The following is a 27,982-nucleotide window of genomic DNA, read 5'->3' on the forward strand; positions in this document are numbered from 1 at the left end:
TTATTATTGCAGCAGAGCAGCAGGGGTGAATTTACATAGCCGCTCCCCACACAGCAAGTTTTGCCAAATTGGTTAATTATTTCTGATGTAATGTCATTGCTCTTATGCACGGGGTGGAATTAGGTTCTTCCTCTATCTGTCTAAATATAAAGTTGCCGTTGGGTATGGATTTTCGTGCCTTTCCCTAACCGGATTCGTGCAAACAAACATGCACAAGTTCGCGACGGGCTTTCATGACAAATGCAAATTTGGCACACACAAGTTTTACAATGGATTGAAAGTTATTTGGATGAATTAGTAGTGGACTGAATAGAATTAATCCACCTAATGGATGAACAGTCTGTCTCGTGGTGAGCATAAGAATTAGGCCATTCATCTAGGTTTTCAAAATGTTATCTGTTTCTCAACCAAACTCTATGTTCTGTTTGGTTAATTGAAAGAGGTCACTGGTCAGAATTTCAGTCAATTCCATTGGAATTAAGAAGTAATAAATAACGATTTCAAACTGATGCGGTGATATTATCTTTATATGACATATTTGTATGAGTGCATGCTATTATGTGATCAATGGCAACAAACTATCTGTGATAAAAGACAAGTTTATTATCTCAATGATTTTGTGATGACCATCCATAACGATTAATTTATTTGTCAGAAGTTTCAATACTCTCGCAGTATTTTGTTATAACTATTTCAATATCTAAGTACGAGCATCATGCTGCTATGTAACATGTGTAGAAAGTTGGTAACGATAATCAATTTTCACATTATCTATTTAGTCGTGGCCGTTCGACGGAATTCCCCGCACTTGAGCTCTTGCTACCACCACTGCTGCTGTTGCTACTGCTACTACTGCTGCTGCTGGATGTGTTGGACTGCGCGGAATTGCTGATTGGTTTGCAACGGGTTCTGTTCAACGCACATGTTGGCGGTCCAGTCGGAGGCTGTGGACTTTTGCACCGATTTTTGGGTCCTAAACACTTACCCTCAAGCAACATTCCATAGCCATACGGTGCCAATCGTGGGATCTCAATCGAGTATATGCACTCAAACTGACCAGTTCCGGCTCGTTTATCATTGGTGTTATCAATAACAACTACATTGAAAAAGATAAAAAATAACATTCGCTAAGAATCTAATAAGAAAGAAACAATAGAAAGATCTCACCTTTAACCAAATCTTCCAATACTGCTGGGCAAATAATTTCCGTAACTTCAGTCGACGACGATAGATCCGGGCTGGAGTTGATTTCGATAAGCATGGTTCGGAAATTTTCCGTCACCATAAAATCGGCGCCGTACAATTCAAACATATTCCGCTCCATTTTCATACCGTCCAGGCTGGCACACACTACCGACAGAAGATTCTTCTTCATATCGGGATATATTTTTCGCTCCCAGTAATATCCTTTATCCAATGACTGCAAATACTGTTGAAATTGTTTGCTGGACCACATGTTGCAAGCGGGAAGAAGGCTACTCTGCCTTTGGCCAGTGCCAGTGTAGTGCTTCTGGATGGAGTAGTTTGTCAGATGGATGGATTCGTTGAAGTCGTCCAAATTGAACTCTCGAGAACTAAAGCGCAGATAGCACTCGCGATACATCCATACTTTTAGCTGATTGCTGGTAAACGTTATGAGGAAATACTGACGGATGTCGAATTTTGTGTTGTAGATCAGAAGTGGTTTTTCTGGAAAGAGTTAAAAATAACAATGTAATGTATTTTTATATTATAGTTATTATTTTCGAACATGACATGCGTTAAATATTTCATTTCCATTTTGCAGCATTTGGTGGGGCTATGAGAGCGCAAGTCAGTCCAAAGCCGATGATAAGGAGGGGAAATGGCTGAATAGTCTTTGCTGACCACATAAACGCCATGGGATAGGAAAAGGGTATTTTGGTGAGGGATTAGGGTGTTGGTACAGACTTGACAATATCAATGCTATTCAGATGCAAAATAATTTTAAGGCTCAATAGTGAATCGCATACCTTAAAAAAAACAAAAATCCACAAAATGCCAAGCAAGTCACAGAAATCAAAAGCGCCCGATTGTTTATTTTGTCAATTAGGCTTAGTGTACCAGTTATGGCTATAGTACCTCAAATTCGCCATAGTTGATTTTCAACCTTTAAAGATATAAATCAACAAGAAAAAAAATCGTGAACAATAGATCACGATCACAAAAGATGCTTGCAATCATTCAAACTTCACAATTTGGTCAAATTATGGTAGAAATAAATCATTTTCCTTAACTTTTCGCCCTCTTTGCACCCTATTTCGCCATAGTGTACCAGTTATGGCAAATCCCATAAGGAATGCATGTAAATAGTGCGAAGTGGAACCCAAATTAACAAATGTGTCCATAACTGGTACAGGGTTCCTATCATTGGCACACGCCGTAATAAATACTAAAGGTAGTTTTGGCTCCGTTTTTATATTTTTCCTGTAAAGTATGAAAACTAATCAATCATTTGACTTATTGTTTACATTCGTCGGTCTTCTTCTTATTTTTGTAGAAATAGTTTTTCTTAGGAGGTGCGATAACTGGTACAGGCACCCTATAACAAACGGACACTTCTACCCTCTCCGACTCGCCAGTCACCCCGGAAAAAATGTCCCTTCAGTTTTGGAAAACATATTATTCCCAATTAAGCCTTTAATCGAACTGTCAGCGTGGTCTTGTAGTACCCCTACTAGGTGAGAACCAGTCATTGCCATACATATTAAATGCTAGACATGACCCCATGGATAGCATTTGCATATGTAAAAGCTTTGCTGTTGTGACTTTCCTATTAGGCAATTCTCTCATCTCATGTTTGTCTTCAAAACCTTGTCAAGCATAGAAAATTGAAGTTAATTAACAATACATTACAAGGTTCGAATTCCCATAGGATGAGATCATTCATTCGCACTACAACACCATAAGAGATAATATCACATTGGCTGATTACAGTACAAATGTGAAAAATTTCCCTTTTCCCCCTATCCGCAACCCAGGGACGCACCCTGTTGGATTTCGAAAGCCTCGGAGAATATTACAAACCTTCAATGGCATTCCCATACACTAACCCACATTGCCCATTCAGGGGTCTGACTGGGCCTATTACCTCCCTCCCTCCCTCCCTCAGTTTGTAATATTCTCTTCTTCTTATTTTTTCTTCTTTGTGGCTCGACGTTCGCATTGGAATTTGGCCTACCTCTCTTCAACTTAGTGTTCTTAGAGCAATTTAACAGTTATTAATTGAAGGGCTTTCTTTGCCTGCCATTGCATGAATTTATACATTGTGTGGCAAGTACCATGATACACTATACCCAGGGAGTCGAGAAAAGTTTCCCGACTGGAACGGGAATCGAACCCGCCGTCTCCGGATTGGCGATCAATAGCCTCAACCACTAGGCTAACTGGAAACCACTCTCACCAACTTGGAATTATATTTTCCCGGCACATACCGTAAACCGGGGTCAAATTGAGTGATTAAAAGACACTACACCGTCTTCAACCAGAGGTTGTACAGACTGAACAAGCACTAACATATGACAACGGACAACACACATAACACCCAGTGGCCCAGTGGAGAATTTTCCGTTTGACGAAAAGTTTCCCCGACTGGAGCGGGAATCGAACCCACGCTCCGAGGCTTACGAAACGTCTAGATGACTGACGCCTCTGGCCGCACGGCCACAAGTCCACGAATTTGAGCATTCCAGTTCAGTTTAGCATCCAGTATCAAACCTATGTGTTTGACTCGATCACTAGGATGAATTTGTATCCCTTCAAGTCGAAAAGCTTTTAGGTTGATCTTCCTTCTCCTAGTGAAAGAGACAATTACGACTTTTGACGGGTTGATGCTAAGGCCCTCCTTAATACACCATGAATGTGTATAGTTTAGAGCCCTTTGCATTCTTTCCGAAACAGTCTCGTCATACTTTCCTCTCACTATTATGAATATATCGTCTGCAAAGCCCACAACTTCGAAACCTTTTTCCTTCAAGCTTCTTAGAAGATCGTCTACAACCAAGGACCACATTAGTGGTGAGAGGACTCCTCCTTGAGGGCAACCTTTCGTTGCCCTTACTGTTATAGAAGAACTTCCCAGCTCACAGGTGATTTCTCTTTTTGCAAGCACAGTATAAAGCCAATGTACCTATGATACATTAGGGCAGTTCAGACTTCAAACATGTTAAAAATTGAAAGCTTCCATATGTTCTTTACAATCCTTGGTGTAAAACTAGAGTCCTGTCAAATTTTCAGCCATTTCGGTGGTGATTTAATGGTGGCCCAAGAGCGAAATAGGTTTATATGGGAATTACTATGGAGAATTTTCAAAAAAGGTTCTCCTCGTTGTAGAGCATTCACACATGGATAAAGTCATAGGGTCAAAGTCAAATTGAATTTTTCAGACCTCAATGATGAATGTTGCCGAAGACCGCAACTCATTTCGACTTACGAGAAAAAAGTTATTAATCAATATTCATCCATGCATGCTTGAACAGAAGACCGCAGCTCGACCGATACGCTAGACACGCAATCATAGTATGCGTGTTAGCTTCTTGCACACCTTGCAGGACATCTTATAAAAAGTTGCGCATGCGAGTGAGAATTTATTTAATATCTTTTTTGCCGATTGCCGAAATAAGTTCCGGTCTTCGGCAACATTCATCATTGAGGTCTGAAAAATTCAATTTGACTTTGATCCTATGACTTTATCCATGTGTGAATGCTCTACAACGAGGAGAACCTTTTTTGTAAATTCTCCATAGTAATTCCCATATAAACCTATTTCGCTCTTGGGCCACCATTAAATCACCACCGAAATGGCTGAAAATTTGACAGTACTCTAGTTTTGCACCAAGGATTGTAAGGAACATATGGGAGCTTTCATTTTTTAACATGTTTGAAGTCTGAACTGCCCTAATGATACATTGGTCGAAGTTTTTGTTCTCCATGGCACGCTTCATAGATGAATAGGAAGCATCATCAAATGCTCCTTCTATGTCTAAAAAGGCGCATAGAGCTATTTCTTTTGCTGAAAACGTTTTTTCCACCTTTGTTACTAGCGAATGAAGTGCCGTAACCGTTGACTTACCAGATTGATAAGCAAAGTGGAAGTCTGATAGGGGATGGTCTTTTATGTAAGAAGAATTGATAAAATCCTTCAAAACCTTTTCCATAGTCTTCAACAAAACTGAAGAAAGACTAATTGGCCTGTATGCTTTGGGATGCGTCTTGTCTCGCTTCCCCTTTTTTGGTATAAAGATAACTTTTACAAGTCTCCATTTTGATGGAACGTAATTCAATCTTAAACTAGCCTTTATAATAGGCTACAAAGGGGGAGAGGGTGTCAAAAATCGTCAAAAAAAATGCTACGTCATTTATGGACCGCCCCCAAGGGAAGATTCATTTATTACGTCCGTCATTTTTTGGGATTTCTAGAACCCTCCTCCCCCTCTCTGTCACGCTATTTGCCTATACCTAATACACGTACTGTCACACTTTAGACCATAGAGGGTATTGATAATCAGTAGCACTTAGATTCCTGCCAGAATCGTTGAAGAAATTTAAGGATTACAGGCAGGGGTCATGTTCATAGTCATCGACTGAAGACAGCACGAATTTGAATGATTCTGCACTGAATATTCAAAACAAACAAATTCATTTTCGCTCTCCCCCTTCACACAGTCAGACAATTCGTAGTCATTGAATATGAAGCCGATCGAGAAACACCTTCCTAAATAGGTACCTACGTTTTTGGCTACCTTTCCTTCCAAAAAATACTCCACAACAATCAAATGGGAAAAGATCTGTGTCACCGTGAAAAGTAATCGCAAAGTTAATATTTTATCAGCAATTTAGCACTTTGTAAGGTCCCTGGGCTTGGACTATAGGCTGTTTCAGAACTTATAAATACACTTTGTTTATTCAATTAAATAAACTGTTCTAATGATTTTTACCAACTTGTTTCAGAGTATATCATATTGTACTCCATATTTTTAAATTTCCTTTCAATTGTCTTGATATTTTATAGAACAGTCGAGTTCTCTAACAAATAACTTAATTTTTCAAATCTGCATTTGCACAAAGGTGTTTTTTAATGATTTCAACATTATTTATCACTAAATACCAAAAATAATCTAAATTTTTATTACATTCGCTTTCTCAACAAGTTGTCTTAGTAATGCCTTGATCAAAATTTGGGAAAAATCGATAAAGGCATTCCCACAACATTTTTTTGGAGATCAAGTTTCTCATTTTTTAAGGTTTCTTAGCTTTCCTGAACGCATTTAATCTAAACAAACTTATTATTTCAGCTCATTCGATCCTTCAGATTGTCATACCATAAAAACGAATGCAGTAAGCAGTAATTAAGACATTCGTTTTCTTAACGTTTGTTGCTACTGGTGTTGTTGAGATTTTTTTTTTTTTTTAAGGTTTCTAGCGGCACGCCGACGGACGTAGAAACCTCTTCCATCACTGTGCGCTCAAGCGTCTCGCGTTTGCGCGGACAACGACAGTTCACTAGGCCTTTGGACAGGGTAGAGAACGTAATCCTTCAAAAGCAGTTCACCAGCCGTGCACGGAACATGTCGTCCAGTAAGACACTGCTGCGTACTGACTCAGAAGGTTACGGTAGAAGGTGTGAAAGTTTCGGTTTTGTCATATGGTCGATTTTGTATTTGTTTTTTTTTTTTGTCATGTCAAGGTTTAAAGAATGTTATTGTTCATATTTATGCTGTGCCCTATAACTCAGTAATCTTTTGTGTGCCTATGATCTGTTAGATAGTCGATGTGTTTGTTATGTTCATTTTCGTTGATCCTCATTTTAGTATTGTTTTTATTATCTTTGAAAGTTGTCTTTCGTCCACATCTCTAGCACTATCAGCATCGGTCCAAATAAGTCCATATTAAAGAAAACCATTCATACACTCAGTCGAAAAATATAAAAATATCTAATTTGTCATAAATAGTCTACGTTAGTCAAAGTCGAAGTAGTCAGTTTTTGTCGATTTCGTCTTGATCACACGTTAGCTTCGAATCTATAAGCAAGTACTGTTAAATGCTGCACTTCTCACTATTTGTTTCTTAGTTATTTTAAATTGATATTGAAAATTATAGACAAAATAGAATCACGAAAGCACATCAAACATTGAGAACTATGTATTAGCAAATTGAATACGCGAGATACTACTAATTATTCCATATTTGAATTCAATTTGTATTTGTATAGTGTATTTGTTAAAATTAACCGAATAGTGGGAAGCCCAGGAAACAGTTCAAAGTCTGCTGACTCAAAAAAGATTCCGAGACTCGTCACAAAACACAAAAATTTGCATTATGATTCACAACGACTTTCGAAACCTTCCCAAAACCAATCGACCGGAACAGTTTTCTGGGTATAGAAACTACTAGGCCCCAGCAGGTCCCTCCTGTTTATCGAGCATTTCTGATAAATCAGCTATACTCCATCTGTAGCAGCCGGTTCGCAATGAATCGTTGGAAGCGCATTAAAGTGTTAAAGGTGATATTTTCATTACAAGAATTACAATTAACATCCTTCACTTTAATACCGTCGAACCCTGTGATCTTGGCCAGGGGTGTTGTTGAGAAATTTGAAACAAAAAATTTTACATTGAGAAGGCCCGTAATGGTGGTTCATGATCAAATATTCCAGTAAAAATTACTCTTACCAATCGAGAAATATCCTTTATTATCGATACAGCTATTTTTATTGTGTTTGGAAATTAAATATTTTATCTGTGAGATTTTTATCTTTTCTATTATGCTGCATTTTTTGACCACTTTGAGCAACTTCAAATTTTAATCATCTATTTTACAGAGCCCTATTTTTTAACTTTTACCAAAAACATCAACAAAATTGGTATTATTTGCTTCGTTAGCATGTTCACTATAAGAGCCAGAAGAAACTTTTTGGGATATTATGCTCAAATTGAAATGGCAGTTAATCGTTAGTGTATTTATAATTTCTGAAACAGTCTATATATCTTCCAGGAAGTTTTGATTTTGGGCATGTGGCCGATTTGCTTTGCAGTAATGTTTGGAATAGCTGAATGTATAATCAATGGCAAACAATAGGACAGATCGGTGAAGTACTAGATTTGTAGTAATGAGCTAAATTTTAGTATGGTGAGAAGGTCAACTCTCCGTTTCTGCAGTGAAATGGTGCAAAACGCGTGGGTATTATGATTCCTTGCCTAATTTGATGCTGTTTGAGCAAAACTTTGCAAAACAGTGTTGTTATTTTCTCCATTTCTTGCAACATAAACAACATAGTTATCCAAAGTTTTGCTCAAACAGCATCAAATTAGGCAAGGAATCATAATATCCACGCTTTTTGCACCATTTCATTGCAGAAACGGAGAAGTAACCTTCTCACCATACTAAAATTCAGCTCATTACTACAATTCTAGTACTACACCGAACGTGCCCCATTCTGTAAAAATCAGCAGATCTTCAAGTCATCTGATATAGTTATACTGATCATGCTGCTGCATAGTATATCGAATATTTGTCGAAGTCATGTACCGTAAACCGGGGTCAAATTGATCCCCGGGTCGAAATTGATCAGACGTTTTTCAGTTAGATTAAGCATACTTTAAATAGTTTTCTTTCAAGTATCGTACTGTTGAGATCAGATACTAAACGAAACTTAAAATACTTCAAAAAAAAAAGTTGCTCTAGACCCCCCGACAGTTTATTTTGGTCATAGTCGCAAATGAAAGGGGAAAGTCCAAACTTGCTTCTGTCCAATTTTGAGACATGCCGAATTTTTTTTTATAAAGTTATACGAAAAAGACACCGTGTGACGTATGCTTTGTTTGTCTGGTGGCCAAAAACAAAAGAGGTTACCACGCAATCAAAGCTTGCGAAAATTCAACGTCTTGCGTCCATTGCTGTTACAGGAGCGATGCGAAGCACACCATCAAAAGCTTTAGATGCGATTCTCAATCTGCTACTTTTGCACGAGTACGTGCAATTAGAAGTAGAAAAGGAATTGCTGAGACTTGAACGAGTTGAAAAGTTTATGCCAGGTGATCTTGTAGGTCACCTGAGCATTTCACAATACTTTCAAAATAGGCCAGTAATGAAAATGATTAAAGACTGGATGAAACCTGTGGAGAATCATGATGTTCCTTACAAGTTGCACGAAACAACTCGTGCAGATTGGGAAGTCGGAGGTCCCACTGTTCGTCAAGGCTCAATCAAATTCTAAACAGATGGCTCAAAAGTTGGAATAAAAACTGGAGCAGGAATCTACGGCCCTGGAATACAAATTTCAGTGGCGATGGGACACTATCCTACGGTGTTTCAAGTAGAGATTCTTGCTATTTTGAAATGCGCAAATATCTGCCTTGAGAGAAAATACAGATATGCAAATATTTGTATTTTCTCAGATAGTCAAGCTGCACTAAAAGCATTATGCGCTTACAAATGTACTTCAAAGCTTGTCTGGAAATGCATTCTTTCACTGCGCAGGCTGTGCCAAGGGAATTCAGTACACTTATTCTGGGTTCCAGGTCACTGTGGCATTGAAGGGAATGAAATGGCAGACGAGCTTGCTAAAAGTGGTTCCAATTTACAGTTTGCTGGCCCAGAACCATTCTGTGGTATATCAAACTGTACAATTAAAATGGATCTGAAACGGTGGGCTGAGCAAAGGATGATATCCAATTGGATGGATGTCAAAAATTGCAATCAGTCAAAACGATTTATATCACCAAATGCTTATAAAACCAAAAAGCTCTTAGAGCTGAACAAGAGAGCTCTATGTACATACACTGGCCTAGTAACTGGACACTGCCCGAGCAGGTATCACTTGAAAAATATTGGCCATATTCAGAGTGATATCTGTCGTTTCTGTAAGTAGAAAAAATAGCCACAGAATGTCAATGTCGCGAATGTTCGTGTGACCAACATCTAGTTTGCCACGTCCTTACAGCGTTAGTACCGGTCCTACAAGTGTCAAACTAATTTTTATAAACAAAACAAAACATCCACAACATGTGTATTTCAAAATTATGGATAAATACATCTGAGGTATGAAATAAAATAAATTAATTTATTGGCTACAGCGCCATTAGCGATCTAATTACTCATACATCTACTTTTTTGTAATACGGAACGTGAAACCTCGGAACATCTGCTTTGCAGTTGTGGTGCTTTATACACGCGCAGGCAAAAAATTCTAAATAGTGGTTGCTTGCAACCCAGTGAGATATGGTCTGCAAAACCTGGGAAGGTCTTGGAGTTTATCAATTCCATTGCACCTGACTGGGAGACGACACGTCGTGGCAGTAGCTGATTAATTGACACATGGTAATTAGCTGGCTAGATGCGAATATCAAAACGGGACATGCCACAAAAGTTCAGCCTATTGGACGCAGTGGCTTAAGCGGGTTGTAAAAATCAATGATTCAGTTCAACTGTGCATCGCTATGCAGATAGAACATAAACAAACAGTTGAAAGTTTTATTTCAAAGTGTAAAATTCGAACGCAGTGCGATTAAGTTTCAGTTGTCAGTTGTAATACAACCAATAGCTAAGTGAATATTGATTGTTAGTATGTCTTATGTTTACGAGAGCCACATCAATTTTGAATGTATTTTTGTCATTCAAATTTATCTGTACCTTGGATACTAACAGAAGTACAAAAATCTATACATTAAAAAACCTAAAACTCTTTTTTTCAATCATTAGTGGATGTGACAAAAAAAAAACATATATTCGTAGAAAAGTTTATAGCAATGTTGATAATAATGTAAAAATGGCCTATTCATAATGAAATAAAATCAATTTGAGATATGATAGCAAATTATGATCTTCAATTGATATTCCCGAAAACACAAACATCATCATAAAATCAAAAAATGATTTCATATCACAATCAGATATTGAAATGATTTTATTTAGATATTCTCCTCTACCCGGGTTAATTTCCCCAACAGGGGAGGAAAAAAAGCCTATTATCCCATACCTAATACATGGCTCGTAGCATTATCCAAGAACACCCCCCCCCCCACCCGTCCCCCCTAAAAAGCTACGTCATTTATGGACGACCCCTTGCTGTGTTAAATTTCTCACGGAAAAATAATGCACTGAACGAAAATTACTTGAGCGATTCGGTTTGAAGTGCATACCTCGCATTACCTTTAAAACCAATTGGGGAACTTTAGGATCCATTTTCTAAAACCTTCTATTCTAAAGATGAAATAGTACTTCCTGTTCAACTGATGCAATCGCATGAACTTAGACTTAAATTGTTTTTGTGAATCGCCATCGTCAACTAGGCTAGAACTATGGCTAGATAGGTATCGCCAGACTTCAGAGCTGCAGATGCATGGTTATGATAGCATAATGGGTACAAGGACTAACGTTAATGCAAACGTTTCCAAATGCAATTCTTACCTACCGGCACCGGTGTTGTCTCTTTCGTGATAGCATTGAGCTTGCCAGAGTGGATGGATATCGCAGAATACGATACCAGACGAAAACGAATCGGACTCCAGACCACGGGAGTGGGGGTATTCAGCAAGCAGGATGCATATACAAAACCTACTCAAACAAACCCCTAGCAACGGACAATCATTTAGCGAAACAAACATCAACGAATCCATTCACGAACTCGAGGAAACTTGGGAAAACTTGCAGGGTATCGCTACCATCACATCAAATTATCCGCCAACTCGTAACCGAATCAATTATGTGTTTAGCATAGGAGCATGACAAACGGTTCATGCAACGGAGCATTGCTGCAGCAGGTCCCTTATATGAATTCACCGTTCTAGGAGCAACCTATGTCTGCAGAGTTTCATTCACCTGGTGCACTGATTGGAAAGCGTTTATTTTGGGAAAACATAAACCTGCCCCTGCCACATTTTCCCCCTAAGCATGGGTAAAAAATCGACACTGCTAACACATAGACCCATTGATCAAATTCCACTAATGTGCCAATATGTTATACAGTGATAAAACAAATTCGGGTGCATAGTAGGTATATACAGGTGATTCCGGCACGAATAGAAGGTTGCAATGATCGATAAATGGGTCAGTGAAGTCATGGTTTATTATTGCACGACGGTACTATGTATAGATAGTGTGACGAATCGTAGCTCTTGTTTTAGCTGAATTTATAAACTTTATACTACGTTAATGGCATGGTTCTGCTACCACACGCACGCATGAAAATGCGTAGCGGAAAAGAACCTGAAGGCGTGCAGATGCGTAAGGTTAATGGATTTAAATTGGGTGAAGGTTGACATCGATCTAACAACATTCAAACAAAAATTTAAGTTTACTATAGGGCTCCAGGTTTTTGCCTTGAAAACTTTATCAGTTATCTGATGTGCTCGAAATAGATGAACACAATAAAGCTATGATAACTTTTGAAGCAGCTTTTTTAGTAGTTTTTGCTTCACTTTATTGCACGCCACTTTTAACATTCAATAAATATCAAGGGTATTTTGAATCACCTAGCGAGAAGTTGATTTATTTGCAAATTATTTATTCATCAAGTTTAGTACAGAAAAATGGGGTATTTTTGTTAATGTGGGTAACTTTGATGGTGAAAGGATATATTGCATTTTTTTATGCTATAACTCTTTTAGGAATTTTTAGGAGGTTTTAGCCCTGGGCACAACCTTGGAATCAGCTTGATTGCTGTCAGGTCTCGGGGCTTAAAATTTAATAATAAAATATAATAATAAAATTTAGATACATTTAATGTATCTTTACAGAGAAAGATGCACACTCGCGGTGCCACCAAGAATCGATACTTTTCGTGATCAAACGAAGAAGCGTAACGATCCTTTTTTATATATTTGATTTCTATTTGCAGGGAACAATACCATATCAACACAATTTTCCCTTGATTATCAAGCTTCCTAGTATTGAAGACACAAGAACAAGAATCACAAGAAGCAATAGCATAAACGGTTCACTGGAAATCAGGCATCATATCGTCAAACATGTTAATTTTTATGAAAATATGCAAAGGTAAATGACGGTGACCATTAAATAACTAGGGTGCCTGTACCATTTATGGCACTACCTAGAGAAAACCATTTGTACAAAAATAACGAGAAGACGATAACGAATGTCATCAATAAGCTGAAAGATAGCTTAGTTTCAATCCTTTACAGGAAAAATAAAGAAACTGAGCCAAAATTACCTTTTGTATTTGTTACTATGTGTGCCAATGATAGGAACCCTGTACCAGTCATGGATACATTTTTTACTTCGGTTCATTTTCGCACTAACTCGCAGGCATTCCTTATGGGATTAGTAATAACCAAGGGCGTAGACAGCTTTTCAGTCAGGGCGAGAGTGGTGCTCAAGCACCCTTAGGAAATGTGTACCTACTAGCTTTTATAACTAAACACAGCACGATGGAATTGAGTATATCAACATTATATTCTTCTGTAATTCTGTATTTTTTGAACAAAATTCAACAGCGTGAGAGTTGAAGGATTAAATAATGCTTCAAGAATATAATGTTGAGTATAAAAAAAAGCTCGCCTGATCTACACAAATCAACGTGATACTGGTAGCGGTGACCAATTTCTGTAAGATTAAGGATTTTTTTTTTCACTCGGTAAGTCTACAAAATATTCATAAGAAATTATAGCTGAAATCTTTTTAAAATAACAAACAGTCTTCAATAACCTAGAACTTCCTGGTTCCTGTATGCATCCCTTTTTAATTATCTTCCAATATTATTCGCTGGAGGAATTCCTCCACAAATTCTTGAAATAATTAAAAAAAAAAAACATCACGTAATCCTGAAAAATTTCTCGGGTACATCCCTGAAAAAATGCTTAAAGAATTTCTGAAATTTCCGAAGGAACTCCTGAATGCATTTTTGAAGATAACCTGAGACTAATTTCTGAAGAAATCGCTTGAGGGATTCCCGGAGAAATCCCTGTAAGACTTCCTGGAGAAATCCCTGAAGAAAATCCTGGATGAATCCCTGTTGCAATTCCTACAGGAATGCCTGGAGGAAGCCCTGTAGAATCCCTGGAAATTTCTGAATAGATCTCATGAGGAAATCCTTGAAGAAATTCTACATAAATTTCTGGAAGATTCCTTGGGGGATTTCTTGGAGAAATCTCAGAAGGGATTTCTGGAGGAATCCTTGAAGCAACTACTGGGAAAACGAGAATCCTGGAGGAATGGCTGGAAAAACTTCTGAACAAACTCCGGGCGTAATTCCTGGAAGAATACTTGGATAAGACCCAGCCGGAATTCCTAGAGAAATTTTTTGAATGAATTCTTGGAGCAATACCTGGAAGAGTTCCTGAAGAAATCTCCAGAGGAACTGCTGGAGAAATTTCTGAAAAAATCCCTTGAGAAATTCTAGGAGGATTTCCTGGAGGAATCTCTGGGAAAATCCCTGAAGATATTCGTGGGGGAATCCCTGGAAGAATCCCTGGGAAAAACCCTGAAAAAAATCGTGAAGAAATGCCAGGAGAAATCCCTGAAAAATTCCTGAGGATATTGTTGGACAATTTCCTGGAAGAATTTTCGAACCCCCAGAAAATTTTATGATGAAAATCCTGGAGAAATTGCTGATATAATTTCATATATAAATTCTTTCCTGCATAAATTCCTAGAGAAATTCTTAGAGGAATTCCTGAAGAAATTCTTGGGGTAATTCCTCAAGTAACCACGGTGCTGAAGCCTTATTGCATGCAGATATACGGTGTATTTAAAGCAATCATTACTTTACATGAACATTTAAGGTTGATCTAAAGTGGAAATGGCAAATATGCGACTGAACTAAGATTATACCAGTATAATCTTAATTTGATTCCATAACTGCTAAGCTGACCAGATTTGTCCCGTTTAAATACGGGACACATTTCGGAAACTCATCAAAAAGCAAATTGATGTCCAAAAACAGAACTGCATGTTGTTAATAATGCTATTTCAGCTAAAAATAACTAATAATTAAGTCGAAAACGTTAACTTTGCTTCAGTGATGAGTGTTTGAAAATTGTGTTGTCCCGTTAAAAACGGGACGGATGGTCAGCAATTGCCCATTTTCACTTTAAATCAACTTTAAGTTTGCATGTAATGTAATGAATGCTCTAAATATGTACACCGTATATCTGCATGCAATAAGGCTTCAGCACCGTAGTTACTTGGGTCCTCGAGAATATCCCGGAGGAGTTCCCGGAGAAATTTCTGAATGAAATCTGGGAGGAATGCCTTTGGGAAATGCTGAAGGAATCCTTGAAGAAATTCCTGGAGGAATTCTTATAACAATTACTGAATAAATTTCTGCGGGTATCTTTAGAGGAACCATGGGAGAAATTTATGAAGAAATCCGCTGAGAAATTCCTGGAAGAATTTCTAGAGAAATTTCTGGAGGAATTCCTGGAGAAATCCTCAAAGGAATTTCTGAAGGAATCATTGGAGAAATTCGTGGAGAAATCTCTAGAAAAATCCCTAAATAAGTTCCTGGAGGAATTTTAGAGGAATTCCTGGAGGAATCCTTGCAGCAATTCCTGGAGGAAGATCTGGAAGAATTCTTGAAGGAATTCCTGGAAAATTTTTCAAAAGGTATTCCTAGAGAAAATCCTGGAAGAATTTCTGAAGGAATCTCTGAAGGATTTCCTGGAGAAATTCCTGGATGAGCTGCTGACATAATTTATTGGGGAATTCCTTGATTAATTCCTAGAGGAATGCCTGGATGAATTTCTGGAGGAATCCGAAAAAAAAAATCCTGAAGCAAGCCAAGGAGTCCCTGAAGCAATTCATGGAGGAATATCTAGTGGAATTCCTGGATCCTAGAGAAATCTCTGCAAGAATCCAAGGAGAATTCCCTGGAAGAATGCCTGAAAAATTTCTCGGAAGAAAGCCTAGGAGCATTCCTGATGGAATTCTTGGATGATTCTCTGAAGTAATTCCTGATGAAATCTTTAGAGGAATTCTTGTACGAGTCTCTGAAAAAAATCCTTGAAGAAATCCCTTGAAGAATTCCTGGATGAATTTCTGCAAGAATTCCAGGAGGAATTGTAGGAACAATTCCGGAAGCAATTTCTGGACGCATCTCTGGAGGAATTCATGAAGGAATGCATTGAGGAAGCCTTGGAGGAATCTCTGAAAAAAAATTGTAGGAATTCTTGGAGGGATCCATGGGTATTCTAGATATCCTAGAGAAATGCCTGTAGGAATTCCTGAAGGAATCTCCAGAGGAACTCATGGAGAAATCTCTAGAGGAATTTCTGGAGGAATGTCTTGATAAATTTCTGGAGGATTTTTTAGAGAAATCCCTGCAGGAATCCCTGGAAAAACTCTTAGAGGAATTCCTGAAAAAAAAAATCATGGAATTTCTTAAGGAAATCGTAGAAAAATACCAGAAATAGTTCCTGAAGAAAACGCAGATAGAATTTTTGGAGATATTTTGGAAAAATCCTTAGAAGAGTTCCTGGAGAAACACCAGAAGGAACCCCGGAAGCAATTTCACGAAGAATTCGTAGGGGAATCCCTAAACAGTTCCTGGAGGAAGTACTGAATTAATTCCTGGAGTAAATCCTTAAAGATTACAAGGAGGAATTCCTGAAGAAATCTTAAGAAAAGTTCCTGGGAGAACCTTTGGAGGAAATTTTAAAATAAGTTGTTCCAGAAAGAATCACAGAAGTAATTCCCGAGTTAAGCCATGCAGACATTCTTGGAGGAATCCCTGGAGGATATCCTAGAGGAATGCCTGTAGGGATTAACGAAGGAGTCTCTAAAAATACTCCTGGAGAAATATCTAGAAGAATTCCTGGAGGAATATCTAGAGGCATTTCTGAAGGAGTTCCTGGATGAATTTTTAGGGGAATCCCTACAGCAATTTCCAGTGGAATAATTTCTGGAGGAATCTCTGAAAAAATTCGTAGAAGAACCCCTTGAGAAATTCCTGGAGGATTCCCAAAAAGAATTCCTAAAGATGAAATCTTTAGAGAAATCCTAAGGAATTCTAAGAATAGTTCGCGGAAGAACTCCTTGATGAATCCCTGTAGCAGTTCCTGAAGAAATCTTTGCAGAAGTTCCTGAACCCCGGAAGCAGTCCCATGAGGAATTCCTTAGGAAATCCCAGGAAATCTTTCTGAACAAATTCCTGGGAGATTTTCTGTAGGAAATAAAAATATGAAGGAATCCAGGTCTGCAATAATTTTTGAACGAATTATTGTTGGAATCTTTGGATGGACTCCCAAAACAATGTTTTTTACTATGTTTCAAGGAATTCCTGGATTAATTTTAAGCTAATCTCTGGTAAAATTTTCTGTAAGGGTTTCTGCAAGATATTGCTGCTGAAATACTTTGAATTATTCCAGATTGAATCTCTAGTGGAATTCTTGAAGGAATATATGGATCCCTGAAGAAATCTCTGAAAGAATACTTGCAGAAATACCTTAAAGAATTTCTGTTGACATTCCTTTGGGAATCCTTGGAGAAATTTTTGGAGGAATCCTCGAGAATAGCACTGGAACAATCACTGGAGGAACCTCTAATGATATCCCAGAAGAAATTCTCGGAGGAATGTCTGGTGAAACCCATAGAGAATTCTCTATTTAATTTCAATGCTTGAAAAATTCTCTGGAGCAATCCATGATGGAATCACAGAAGGAAGCTATGAATATAATCCTGGATGATTTCGTCGATGCATTCTTGCAGAAGTATCTGTAAAAATTTCTGAAGGAATCTGTGGCAGCCCATTACCTTAGAGCACCTAAATGACTTCGAATTGGTTGATGACGTTGCTCTCCTAGCTCAACGGGGCTCTGATATGCAGAGCAAGCTCGATGTTCTTGCCAATCGCTCAAGCTTAAATTTGCGATTTGTACTGTAAAATTTTCATTTTGCAACTCGTTTTATAAATGTCAATTGGAGACTAGGTGTAAATAAGACTAGTTCACAAAATAATACCGTCTACCCCCGTTGGTTTGACCTCATCTAATCTGAACACTTTTTAATTTGACCCCCTCTAATCTGCACATCGTTCAAACTAAAAATGGTTCAAACGCCATTCTGCTCATGGAACGGGTGAAACGGAATGCAGAGCCAAAACAAAACAGCAAAAGGGGTTAACATCAGTGTGTTTTTCGATCCGCACAGAGTTACTAGAAGTTCAAATTAAAAAATGAACCCGCTGGTTTGCATGATGTGTCGTTCAAACCAACGGGGGTAGACGGTACGAAAATCGTGAACTTCTATCTAACGACCAAAATTTTTCATACACTTTCACGTACTGTTAACAGAATCGTGTCCCAAACAATTTTAAGTAAAACAGTTTTTCAGTAGCAGCAAAAATTCGTGTTATTTTAGTTTATATCATAAAAAGTCAATCAAGTCCCCCTTATTTTCAAAATACGGTATTTTCCTTAAAATTCAGGAAAAAATTACAGAAACAACAGCGTCAATCTTCATCTTCTACCACATATAATATACCGTCGTGCAGGGCTTCTTTATACACTTTTTCATGGTTTTTCAACTTTATGACATTATAACTCCCAGAGTAGCAAATGGATTTCCACAATTTTTACACACGATAATCGTGAGTATGTATGTAGGATGTGTGCAAAATTTGAACTAAATCCATCAATGAACAAAAAAGTTGTTCATACACCAATCGGACACATCTCATATAGAACCGGATGGGGGCTACTTTGGACATTTTGAACTATAACAAAACTGCATTTAAAATTCCAGGGTTATTAAGAAAATTACTTTGTCCCATTACTGTAGCATACTATATCAAACATGATTTCAATAAAAATATACGTTTTTAGATGGTTTTGTGCTACCTTTGGTATTATCAGCAGCGTGATATTGTAATATAGACAGCCTGAAAAAAGAGACCATCAATCCTTTATTTATCTGAAACGGTCATTTATAGTGTATAACGATATAAATATTTGTTTGTATATGCTACGTTGATATAGGTATCTTGGATGAATTGATCAACCCTTTGAAATTTATGAACTGTATAATCAAAGCTTACAGAGCAAATGTTCTGATACGATATGTATATATTTTTGGTGTACTCGATGTTTTTTCGCCTCCTGAAAAGCAATCAAGGTTTTGTTTCAAAAACAATTCCAGCTAAATGAAGGGGAAAATATTGCGTCAGAATAGTCCCAAAGACATCAAACAGATTTGAACCATATTTTGAATTAAAAAAATCCATATTCAAAAGTGTCCAAAGTAGCCCCGCATTTCAAAAGTAGCCCCGCACGACGGTATTTCAATCATTGCCATCTCAGTGCTTATGATTACTACGATGATGATCAATAAGTAGCCCCACAAATTTTAACCACCACAAACACCCGTGTGTGATACCAGATGATAGAAAGCTGAATAGACTTACCGATATACTTCTGCGCCACGTATTTAACGTCCGGATTGCTATCGACGTAATCCAACAGCTTCCGATCATCGTTGAAGATCATAATGCCCAGCCCTCGGCACCTGTTTCCGGGCTTCAGAATCCAAATGTTTCGTATCCCGTCGATTTTCATATCCGGAAAGTGTTTAGCTGCTTCTAGTACCAACTTTTTCACCTGCGCCACTAACGATAGAATTTCATACCCGGGGAGCATTTTAAATCTAGCGTGCTCAATCAGTATGTCCACAATGGTCGCCTTGTCTTCCGTAGTCAACAGCGGTTCGCAGTATTCCTGATAGTCAACGTCCTCATGGCGAGCGCACGCCAAGTGGTATTTGCAAAACTTCATCGTCGTGTGTATTATTTCTACCGGAACAGTGCCTTCCTCGTCAAACAGCGAGTCAAGATATCTGGACAAATAGTACAAAAAACTAGTGCAAGCGGTCAGCTGGAAGTCTTCGAGAAACATCGTAATGGCATCTTCCGAATCGAGCAGGTGAGTACGGGGACAATCCAGCTCCGCCATGCCATCTTCTTGATGCCACTGCATTGCTTCAATGACTTTCACGAGACCTTCCTTCATGGTGAAGTCGGACGTTCGCTCGTAGTAGATTCTACTCCGGTAGGGCGTGTAGAAACGATCCTTTTTCGACTCTTTCATGTGCCGATTTTGCCAGATGAAGTCCGCATTGTGAGGTCTGAGTATTCGCGAGATCAGCGCCTCTTCGAACTCGTTACCTTCCTGAGCCTTGTGCAATAGCGAGTGCATTGAAAGATCCTGGGCCAGAGCACACTTGTAGGTTTGTTTCTCCAACCAGTTCCGCTTCTTTAGCGCTTTGCGAAGAGCCGGATACGGACCAATAATGGAAAAGATGTTCTTTCGTTCTACAGCGGAAGCTATCTTTTCTTTTAGCTGTTTATGCTTCTGGAAGTTAAAACTATAATTGTGAAAGAAGCGGCGTTTCCGATGGTTCAGAATGAATTCGTCGTCCACGTGTTTCTTAGTCCGTGGGAAGGTATTCATGTTGGATACATCCCTGGCCTTTGGCGAAGCGATGGGACTCGATGTCTCAGAGATCACGGGTTTTTCATCCTTCTCGTTTGATAGATCTATCTGCTTCAAAATCAACTCTTTTTTACGATCAACACGGTCATCGTTTTTAACATCTATATCTCCAAGCTGCAGCGATATATCGGCAAGGTCAACACCGGGATCGTGATCCCATATATCTTCAACATATTTGGTTTTTAAATGCATCTGCTACAGTATCACTATTCAATTTATCCAATTTAACGGTAATGATTTGAACAACAATAAATTTTCGAAGCACTAGGATGCTGCAAATATACAGAAACCGGTTACATTTAGTTGCTAGAGGTACACGAAAAAAGCGACGAACAACAGTTATTTAACTGTCACTACACACTAAACGAACATGAACACAACGGTAACGATTACTACGATTTCGCTTACTCGTGTCACGAACACGTGGCTTTCAACACTAGGAATAAATTTCTTCCAGTTAACAATTCTTCCCTAACTCAACTAAATCTTCGGTTGATTGTACGAAGTTGGCGCTCGTTCGAGTTGCCATTGGACTCCTGGGCGTGGTCTGCTTCCGAAGGCTTAGCCCAAGGGTGTAGAAATTACTGAAGTTCATCGATAGTGCAGCTTTGTTGCTGCCGCTATTGTTTGCAGTCAACTTACTATATCTAGTATAACCGGTAGGATTCTCACTTATGGCAGTGTTATTTTCGACATTGGCATTTGCGTTATCGAAATCATCACAATAGTTGGCAGCGGAAGCAGCTTTCGAGGAATATCGCAGATTGTTACTACTGGTACTGGGGGACGTTTGCAGGTCTCCGGGACCATAAGGATTGTTTCGATTGGCTGCTAGTGAGCTCAGGGTACTGGCGTAATTGCTCTGGAAGAAGCTGGTCGTTGCCCTCTCCCAATCCTCGATATTGTCTATGTAAGTTTCTCCCTCAGTTAGGTACTTTGGACCTCCATTTCTACGGAAAAATTCTCCCGTTTTGGCTATAATGTAAGACTTTTTACGAGCAAAGTCGTACCGCAGATTAGGTCGTGGTGAAAACCCAGATTTTCTGTAGATGGCAGTTCGTGCTCGTATTTCTTCCTCTTCTTGCATTTTGGTGTCAAATTGCAGACATTCCAACAGATCCATGATCACAGGACCTGTGGTTGGTTTAGGGGCAGCAGACGCAGCAAGTCTCGAAACTTGCAAGACATTCTGGACAGGCTTAACGGGCAGAATCCGGAGGCGATCCTTTTTGGCGGTGCTTTTTGGTGTGATACGATGGCCTCTTAGTTGTAGATTCAGTCCCATGTAGGCTGGCGTTTTTGGGATCACTTGTTTGTAGATCATTTCAAATGATCCGGTACTAGCGTTTGCGTCATGACGGCGATCGATGACAACTGTGGAGTAGAAGAAAAAAAAAATAATAGTTAAGGGATACTTTCAAGAATGATACTGAGTTAGAATGCTTGATTGGATGTATAAGTTTGATGAAATTAAAAATTAAGTTCGATTAGAGCTTCGTAGATCCTACGCGAAGGTCAACGGGCCACATGTATTGAATCAGATGAACACTCTGCGTAGTCGACGTAAGCGCCACTAAAGTTTTCAACACACCTGAGGGAGAAGGGAAGAAACAAAATGATGGGACAGGGAAATGGACTGGTGACGGCATAGGATCGTCATACACGCAGAAGCGTACCACTCACGCAGTGTCCTAATAAGGACACTATAATAATGCATAAAGCGTAAAGAGAGCCTATAGCTCCCAACCACAGCGGATCAAGAACAATAGAACATCCTGAAGATTCAGGTTTCTGAAGTCAATTTCACTTAATAAGTAGCAGTAATAATAATAGCAATGGCATAGTACTAGCACTTAATAAGTAATAATAAGTACCGAGTACTCGGAAACGCAATTGCGCAAAAACTGGACAATTACATATCATAGAACAGTTCAACAATAAATCTAGAAGAAAAACGAACACGGTATGGGAGTAATTCTCGCTGAGACCGGCCCACTATTTACACCTTGTCTTCAAAAATGTTTAAGGTGCCGATTTTCTGAAAGCCCTCGTCTAGAAAGTAAGAAAAATGCATTTGGCTACTCAAATTGATGGACTCTCCGTTAGTTAGAGCCTTAACATTTTTTGCAGACCCCTCGATTTTGGTCTAATGGTGGCTCACTTAAACCGTTATAACTTGAAAGTTTCTCAAATAACCACCTTAAAACGAATTATTGTTGAAAAGAGGATAGATAGAGCTACTATTAACAATAATAAAAAGTTGGGTCGGCCATATTGATTTTGGCCGCCATCTTGGATTTTTATACCAAAACATTTTTTTCACCATGACGGCAACCACAGATTTTCAAAATTTTTGCATCAATTGAAAGCTGAGACATTTATACATAACATATCAAAAAATTAGAGATGTCTTTTTTCCCTATCAAAAGTTATCTGCAGTTTTGTAAATTAAGCCACGTTTTCTCCATACATTTCCATGTGCACCGGCAACGACGTGCAACAGCATCCGAGTTTACGCCTGCATGTATACACAAAGCCACCTGCCGCAAAATTTGGGCAAATCGGAGGTTCGTTTCAGTTTTTGACTGTTTCTCAATGATGCGGGCATTGCTTTTATAACTTTTTTTAGTATTTTTAAAAGCTTAAACCTTCAGCTTTCTGTTAATGGGTTCAGATTTTAAATTCGTGTTCGTTAACACTGCGAAATAACGCTGCATTTATGTAAACGGCCGGCACCGGGCCCAGTGCGCAAAAGTGACATGGTTTACAAACCGGCAGATAACGTTTGAAAGAAGAGAAAGACATATATAATTTTTTGATATGTTATGTATAAATGTCTCAGCGAAATTTGAAAATTGATGTAAAAATTTTGAAAATCGATGGTTGCCCTCATGGTGAAAAATAAATGTTTTGGGATAAAAATCCAAGATGGCGGCCAAACCCAATATGGCCGACCCAACTTTTTATTATTGTATGTTAGAGCTACTATGCTCTATCTTTCCTCTTTTCAACAACAATTCGTTTTGAGGTGGTTTTTGGAGAAACTTCCGAGTTATAATGGTTTAAATGAGCCACTGTTTGACCAAAATCGAGGGGTCTGCAAAAATTGTTGTGGCTCTAACTAACGGGGGTCCATCAATTTGAGTAACCAAATACATTTTACTTTTTTAGCGAGGACTTTCAGAAAATCGCCACCTTATACATTTATGAAGACAAGATGTAAATAGTGGGCCGGTCTCAGCGAGAATTACCCCACTGTATCAATGCGCTCAAAACTGCGGCTGTGGAACGTAGAAGTGGCTCAGTAGGACGTGCAGCCGTTGGCAGTGGCTCGTCACACAATCCCAGACTACCCCCTCCCCCCTAAAAGGCTCCCTAATTAAGTTTCAGGGGGTTTCAAACGATCTAAGGTAAGGTAAGTATTACCGGTCAGGCTAAGGCCGTGGTGGCCTCTGCTGTACATAGTAGCCGCCTCCATTCCACTCGTTCCATGGATATTTGTTTCCAGTTTCGCACTCTGCGTAGGTCCGCAGATCGTCCTCCACTTGGTCGACCCACCTAGCTCGCTGCGCTCCACGTCTTCTTGTACCGGTCGGATGACTCTCGAGAACCATTTTAGTCGGGTTGCTATCCGACATCCTGATGACGTGACCCGCCCACCGTAGCCTCCCGATTTTCGCGGTATGGACGATGGTTGGTTCTCCCAGCAGCTGATGCAGCTCGTGGCTCTTCTTATTACACCCTCCAAAGCAATGTTGAACAGCAAGCACGAAAGACCATCACCTTGCCGTAACCCTCTGCGAGATTCGAAGGGACTCGAGAGTGTCCCTGATACTCGAACTACGCACATCACTCGATCCATCGTCGCCTTGATCAACCGTATCAGTTTATCCGGGAATTCGTATTCGTGCATAATCTGCCATAGCTGTTCTCGATCGATTGTATCATACGCCGATTTGAAATCGATGAACAAGTGATGTGTGGGTACGTTGTATTCGCGGCATTTCTGCAACACCTGGAGGATGGCGAACATCTGGTCCGTTATAGCGCGTTTACCCATAAATCCAGCCTGATATTGCCCCACGAACTCTCTTGCAATCGGTGATAGACGGTGGCATAAAATTTGAGAGAGTATCTTGTAGGCAGCGCTCAGTACCCGAGCAAAGTCTGACAGCAAATCGAAAACTTATTTTGATGTTGTGATATTGCAAATTATGATTACTCAGGTTGATGTCGTTTTGGTCGTTTTAACGGTTAAAACATCAAAAATGAGAGCAGAAAAATGTTCCTGTGACAGCAAGTTGAAAACAATTCCTGCTATCAGTGATGGCAAATTGATTACTGTTTTTGCTATCAGTGCGAAAAAATGGAAAAATCGTTAACTTTAGAGTTTTTTCGAATAATATGGAAATCTAAATGCAATACGCTAATTGCACTGATTGTATATTATTAGATGCTTTATACAAGGTCGCCTAGAAGTTTTGAAATGACTTAAAAACTTAAACATTTGTAATTATTTTAAATGACAGCAAAACGATATCAAAATTTGAAATCGAAATTGATCAAGTCAATCTGATATCAAAATATGATATCAATTTGCTGCTGATTACAAATCGTGTTTTCGATTTGCTATCATTTTGTTGTTAGACTTTGCTCGGGTAGTGTGATCGCGCGGTAGTACCCGCAATCCAACTTGTCACCCTTTTTGTAGATGGGACACACGAAACCTTCCATCCATTCCTCCGGTAATACTTCCTCCTCTCAAATCTTGGTAATGACCCAGTGTAGTGCTCTCACCAGTGCATCTCCACCGTATTTTAGAAGCTCGCTTGGTAGTTGATCTGCTCCAGCGGTTTTGTTGTTTTTCAACTGGCCAACCTCCTCCTCAATCTCTTGAAGGTCAGGGACCGGAAGTCTTTCGTCCTGTACACATACTCCTAGATCTGTTACCACGCCACCTTCGGTACTTGCAACGTCGCCATTGAGGTGCTCATCGTAATGCTGCCGCCACCTCTCGACCACCTCACGCTCGCTCGTGAGAATATTCCCGTGATTATCTCGGCACATGTCGGCTTGTGGCACAAAGCCTCTGCGCGAGCGGTTCAGCTTCTCGTAGAACTTTCGTGTTTCCTTAGCGCGGTACAGCTCTTCCATCGCTTCGTGATCTCGTTCTTCCTGCTGGCGCTTCTTCATCCGGTGCCCCACCCCCCTGTCCGAGCAACTATATTCTAACCGAACCGAAAAACTTAGATGAACAGAGCTGTTTTTGACTAGTAAAAATAAAATTCTCCTGCATCCTCGTATTTTTTTTAATGTATGCAGGAATTCCTTCGGAAATTCTTGGAGGAATATCTTCGAAAATTCCTGAGGGTATTCCTTCCAAAATTCTTGGAGGAATCCCTTCGCAAAATCCTTGAAGAATTCCTTCGGAAATTTCTGGAGAAATTCCATCGGAAATTCCTGAAGGACTTAGTTCGGGAATTACTAAAGGAATTCCATCGAAAATTCCTTGGCGAGGTCCTTCGAAAAATCTTGGATGAATAGTTTCGGAAATTTCTGGAGGAATTCTTTCACAAATTCCGGAAGGAATTCCTTCGGAAATTGCTGGACGGATTCCTTTGGAGATTCTTGGAATTTCTTTAGGAATTTCTGGAGGAATTCTTTCGGAAATTCCGGGGGGAATTGCTTCGGAAATTCCTGAAGCAATTCCTTCAAAAAATCCTGGAGGAATTCCTTAAAAAATTCCAGAAGGGATTCCTTCCAAAATTCTTGGAGGAATCTCTTCGCAAATTCCTGGAAGAATTTCTTTGGAAATTCCTTGGGGAGTTCCCTCGAAAAATCTTTGATGAATACCTCCGGAAATTTCTGGAGGAATTCTTTCAGAAATCTATAGAGAAATTCCTGAGAAAATCCTTGGATGAATTCCTTAGGACATTCCTGGAAAAAAATCATTCCAAACTTCTTAGAGGAATGCTTTTTATGATTCCTGGAGGAATTCCTTCGGAAATTACTGGACGAATTCCTTCGAAAATTCCTGGAGGTATTCTTTCGGAAATTCCTGGAGAATTTTTTTCGGAAAGTCTTTTTGGATTTTATTTTTGGAAATTCCAAGAGGAATTTCCTCGAAAATTCATGGAGGAATTCCTTTACAAATTCCGTTAGGAATTCCTTCAAAAATTCTTGTAGGAATTCTTTCGGAAGTTCCGGGAGGAATTCCTTCGGAAATTGCTGGACGAATTCGTTTGAAGATTCATGGAGGAATTCCTTAGGAAATTCCTGCAGGAATTCTTTCGGAAATTCTTAAGGGAATTTCTTCGGAAATTCCTGGAGAAATCCCTTCAGAATCTCTTGGATGCATTCCTTCTGAAATTCGTGGAGCAATTATTTCGGAAATTCCTGGAGGAATTCCTTCAGAAATTCTTGGAGGAATTTCTTTAAAAACTCCCGGAGGGATTCCATTGGAAATTCCTGGAAGAATTCCTTTGGAAATTCCTTCGGAAATTCCTGGAGAAACTCTTTTGGAAATTCCTGAAGGATTTTTTTGTTTTTGGAAATTCCAGGAAGAATTCCTTCAGAAATTCCAGGAGAAATTCTGTCGGAAATTCCTGGAGAAATTCTCTTGGAAATTTTAAAAGGAATTTCTGCATGTATTTCCGATAGAACTCCTCCAGGAATTTCCGTGGCAATCCCTCCAGGAATTTCGGACGGAAATCCTCCAGGAACTTCCGGAGAAATTCCTCCAGGAAATTTTTGAAAAAAAATTTCTGGAGGAATTACTTTAGGAATTTCCGGAGGGATTCCTCCAGGAATTTCCGAAGGAATTCTTCCAGGAATTTTCAAGGGAATTCCACTTGGAATTTTCAAAGGATTTCCTCCTGGAATTTCCGAAGGAATTCCTTCATGAATGTCCGAAGAAATCCCTCCATGAATTTTCGAAGGAATTCCTCCATGAATTTTCGAAGGAATTCCTCCATGAATTGCCGAACAAATTCCTCCAGGAATTTTGCCAATGAATTTCTAAAGGATGTTCCGAAGGAATGCCTCCATGAATTTGCGAAGGAATTCCTCCAGAAATTTTCTGACGGAATTTCTCTACGAATTTCCGGAGAAATTCCTCGAGGAATTTCCGGAGGAATTCCTCCAAGAATATCCGAAGAAATTCTTCTAGGAATTTTCAAAGGAATTCCTCTTGGAATTTTTAAAGGATGTCCTCCTGGAATTTCCGAAGGAATTCCTCCATGAATGTCCGAAGGAAATCTTCCATGAGTTTCCGAATGAATTTCTCCAGGAATTTTGCGAAGGAATTTCTAAAGAATTTTCCGAAGGAATTCCTGCATGAATTTCCAAAGGAATTCCTCCAGAAATTTTCCGACGGAACCCCTTCACGAATTTCCGAAGAAATTCCTCGAAAAATTTCCGGAGGAATTCCTCCAGGAAATATCGAAGGAATTCCTCCACGAATTTCCGAAGGAATTCCTCCACGAATTTTGCGAAGGAAATCCTAAAGCATTTTTCGAAGGAGTTCC

The 27,982-nt window shown here is 39.1% G+C and overlaps 2 protein-coding genes across 3 annotated transcripts in view; both read right to left on the reverse strand.

The window, feature by feature from the left end:
- Window positions 1–755: 755 nt before the first annotated feature.
- LOC109414033 (tubulin glycylase 3B) lies at window positions 756–20,648 on the reverse strand. The gene is made up of 3 exons (XM_019687768.3): window positions 19,373–20,648; window positions 1,168–1,689; window positions 756–1,096 (listed from the first exon to the last, which is right to left on the reverse strand). Exons 1-3 carry the CDS (start codon window positions 20,646–20,648, stop codon window positions 768–770), a joined length of 2,127 nt encoding a protein of 708 aa, XP_019543313.3. The 3' UTR covers window positions 756–767.
- The window catches only part of LOC115253903 (tubulin glycylase 3A), a 33,858-nt gene continuing 26,457 nt past the window's right edge, over window positions 20,582–27,982 (reverse strand). The window contains exons 3-4 of one of the 2 annotated variants that reach the window (XM_062851036.1): window positions 20,865–21,830; window positions 20,582–20,728 (exon numbers count right to left, since the gene is read on the reverse strand). In XM_062851036.1, coding sequence (XP_062707020.1) covers window positions 20,914–21,830 — 917 coding nt within the window. In that variant the 3' untranslated portion in view covers window positions 20,582–20,728; window positions 20,865–20,913. The remainder of the gene's footprint in view (window positions 20,729–20,864; window positions 21,831–27,982) is intronic. The other variant, XM_062851037.1, reaches the window with a different exon arrangement.

Source organism: Aedes albopictus, chromosome 2 (genome assembly GCF_035046485.1).
Source record: "Aedes albopictus strain Foshan chromosome 2, AalbF5, whole genome shotgun sequence".
NCBI lineage: Eukaryota > Metazoa > Arthropoda > Insecta > Diptera > Culicidae > Aedes > Aedes albopictus.

Bases quoted from the DNA above. Each gene is read 5' to 3' on its own strand.
- LOC109414033 (XM_019687768.3), bottom strand. From the start codon at position 20,648: ATGCATTTAAAAACCAAATATGTTGAAGATATATGGGATCACGATCCC. The intron at 1,690-19,372 runs GTAAGTCTATTC...AACTCTTTCCAG, and splicing joins CGTGGCGCAGAAGTATATCG to AAAAACCACTTCTGATCTAC. The intron at 1,097-1,167 runs GTGAGATCTTTC...TTTTCAATGTAG, and splicing joins ATTGGAAGATTTGGTTAAAG to TTGTTATTGATAACACCAAT.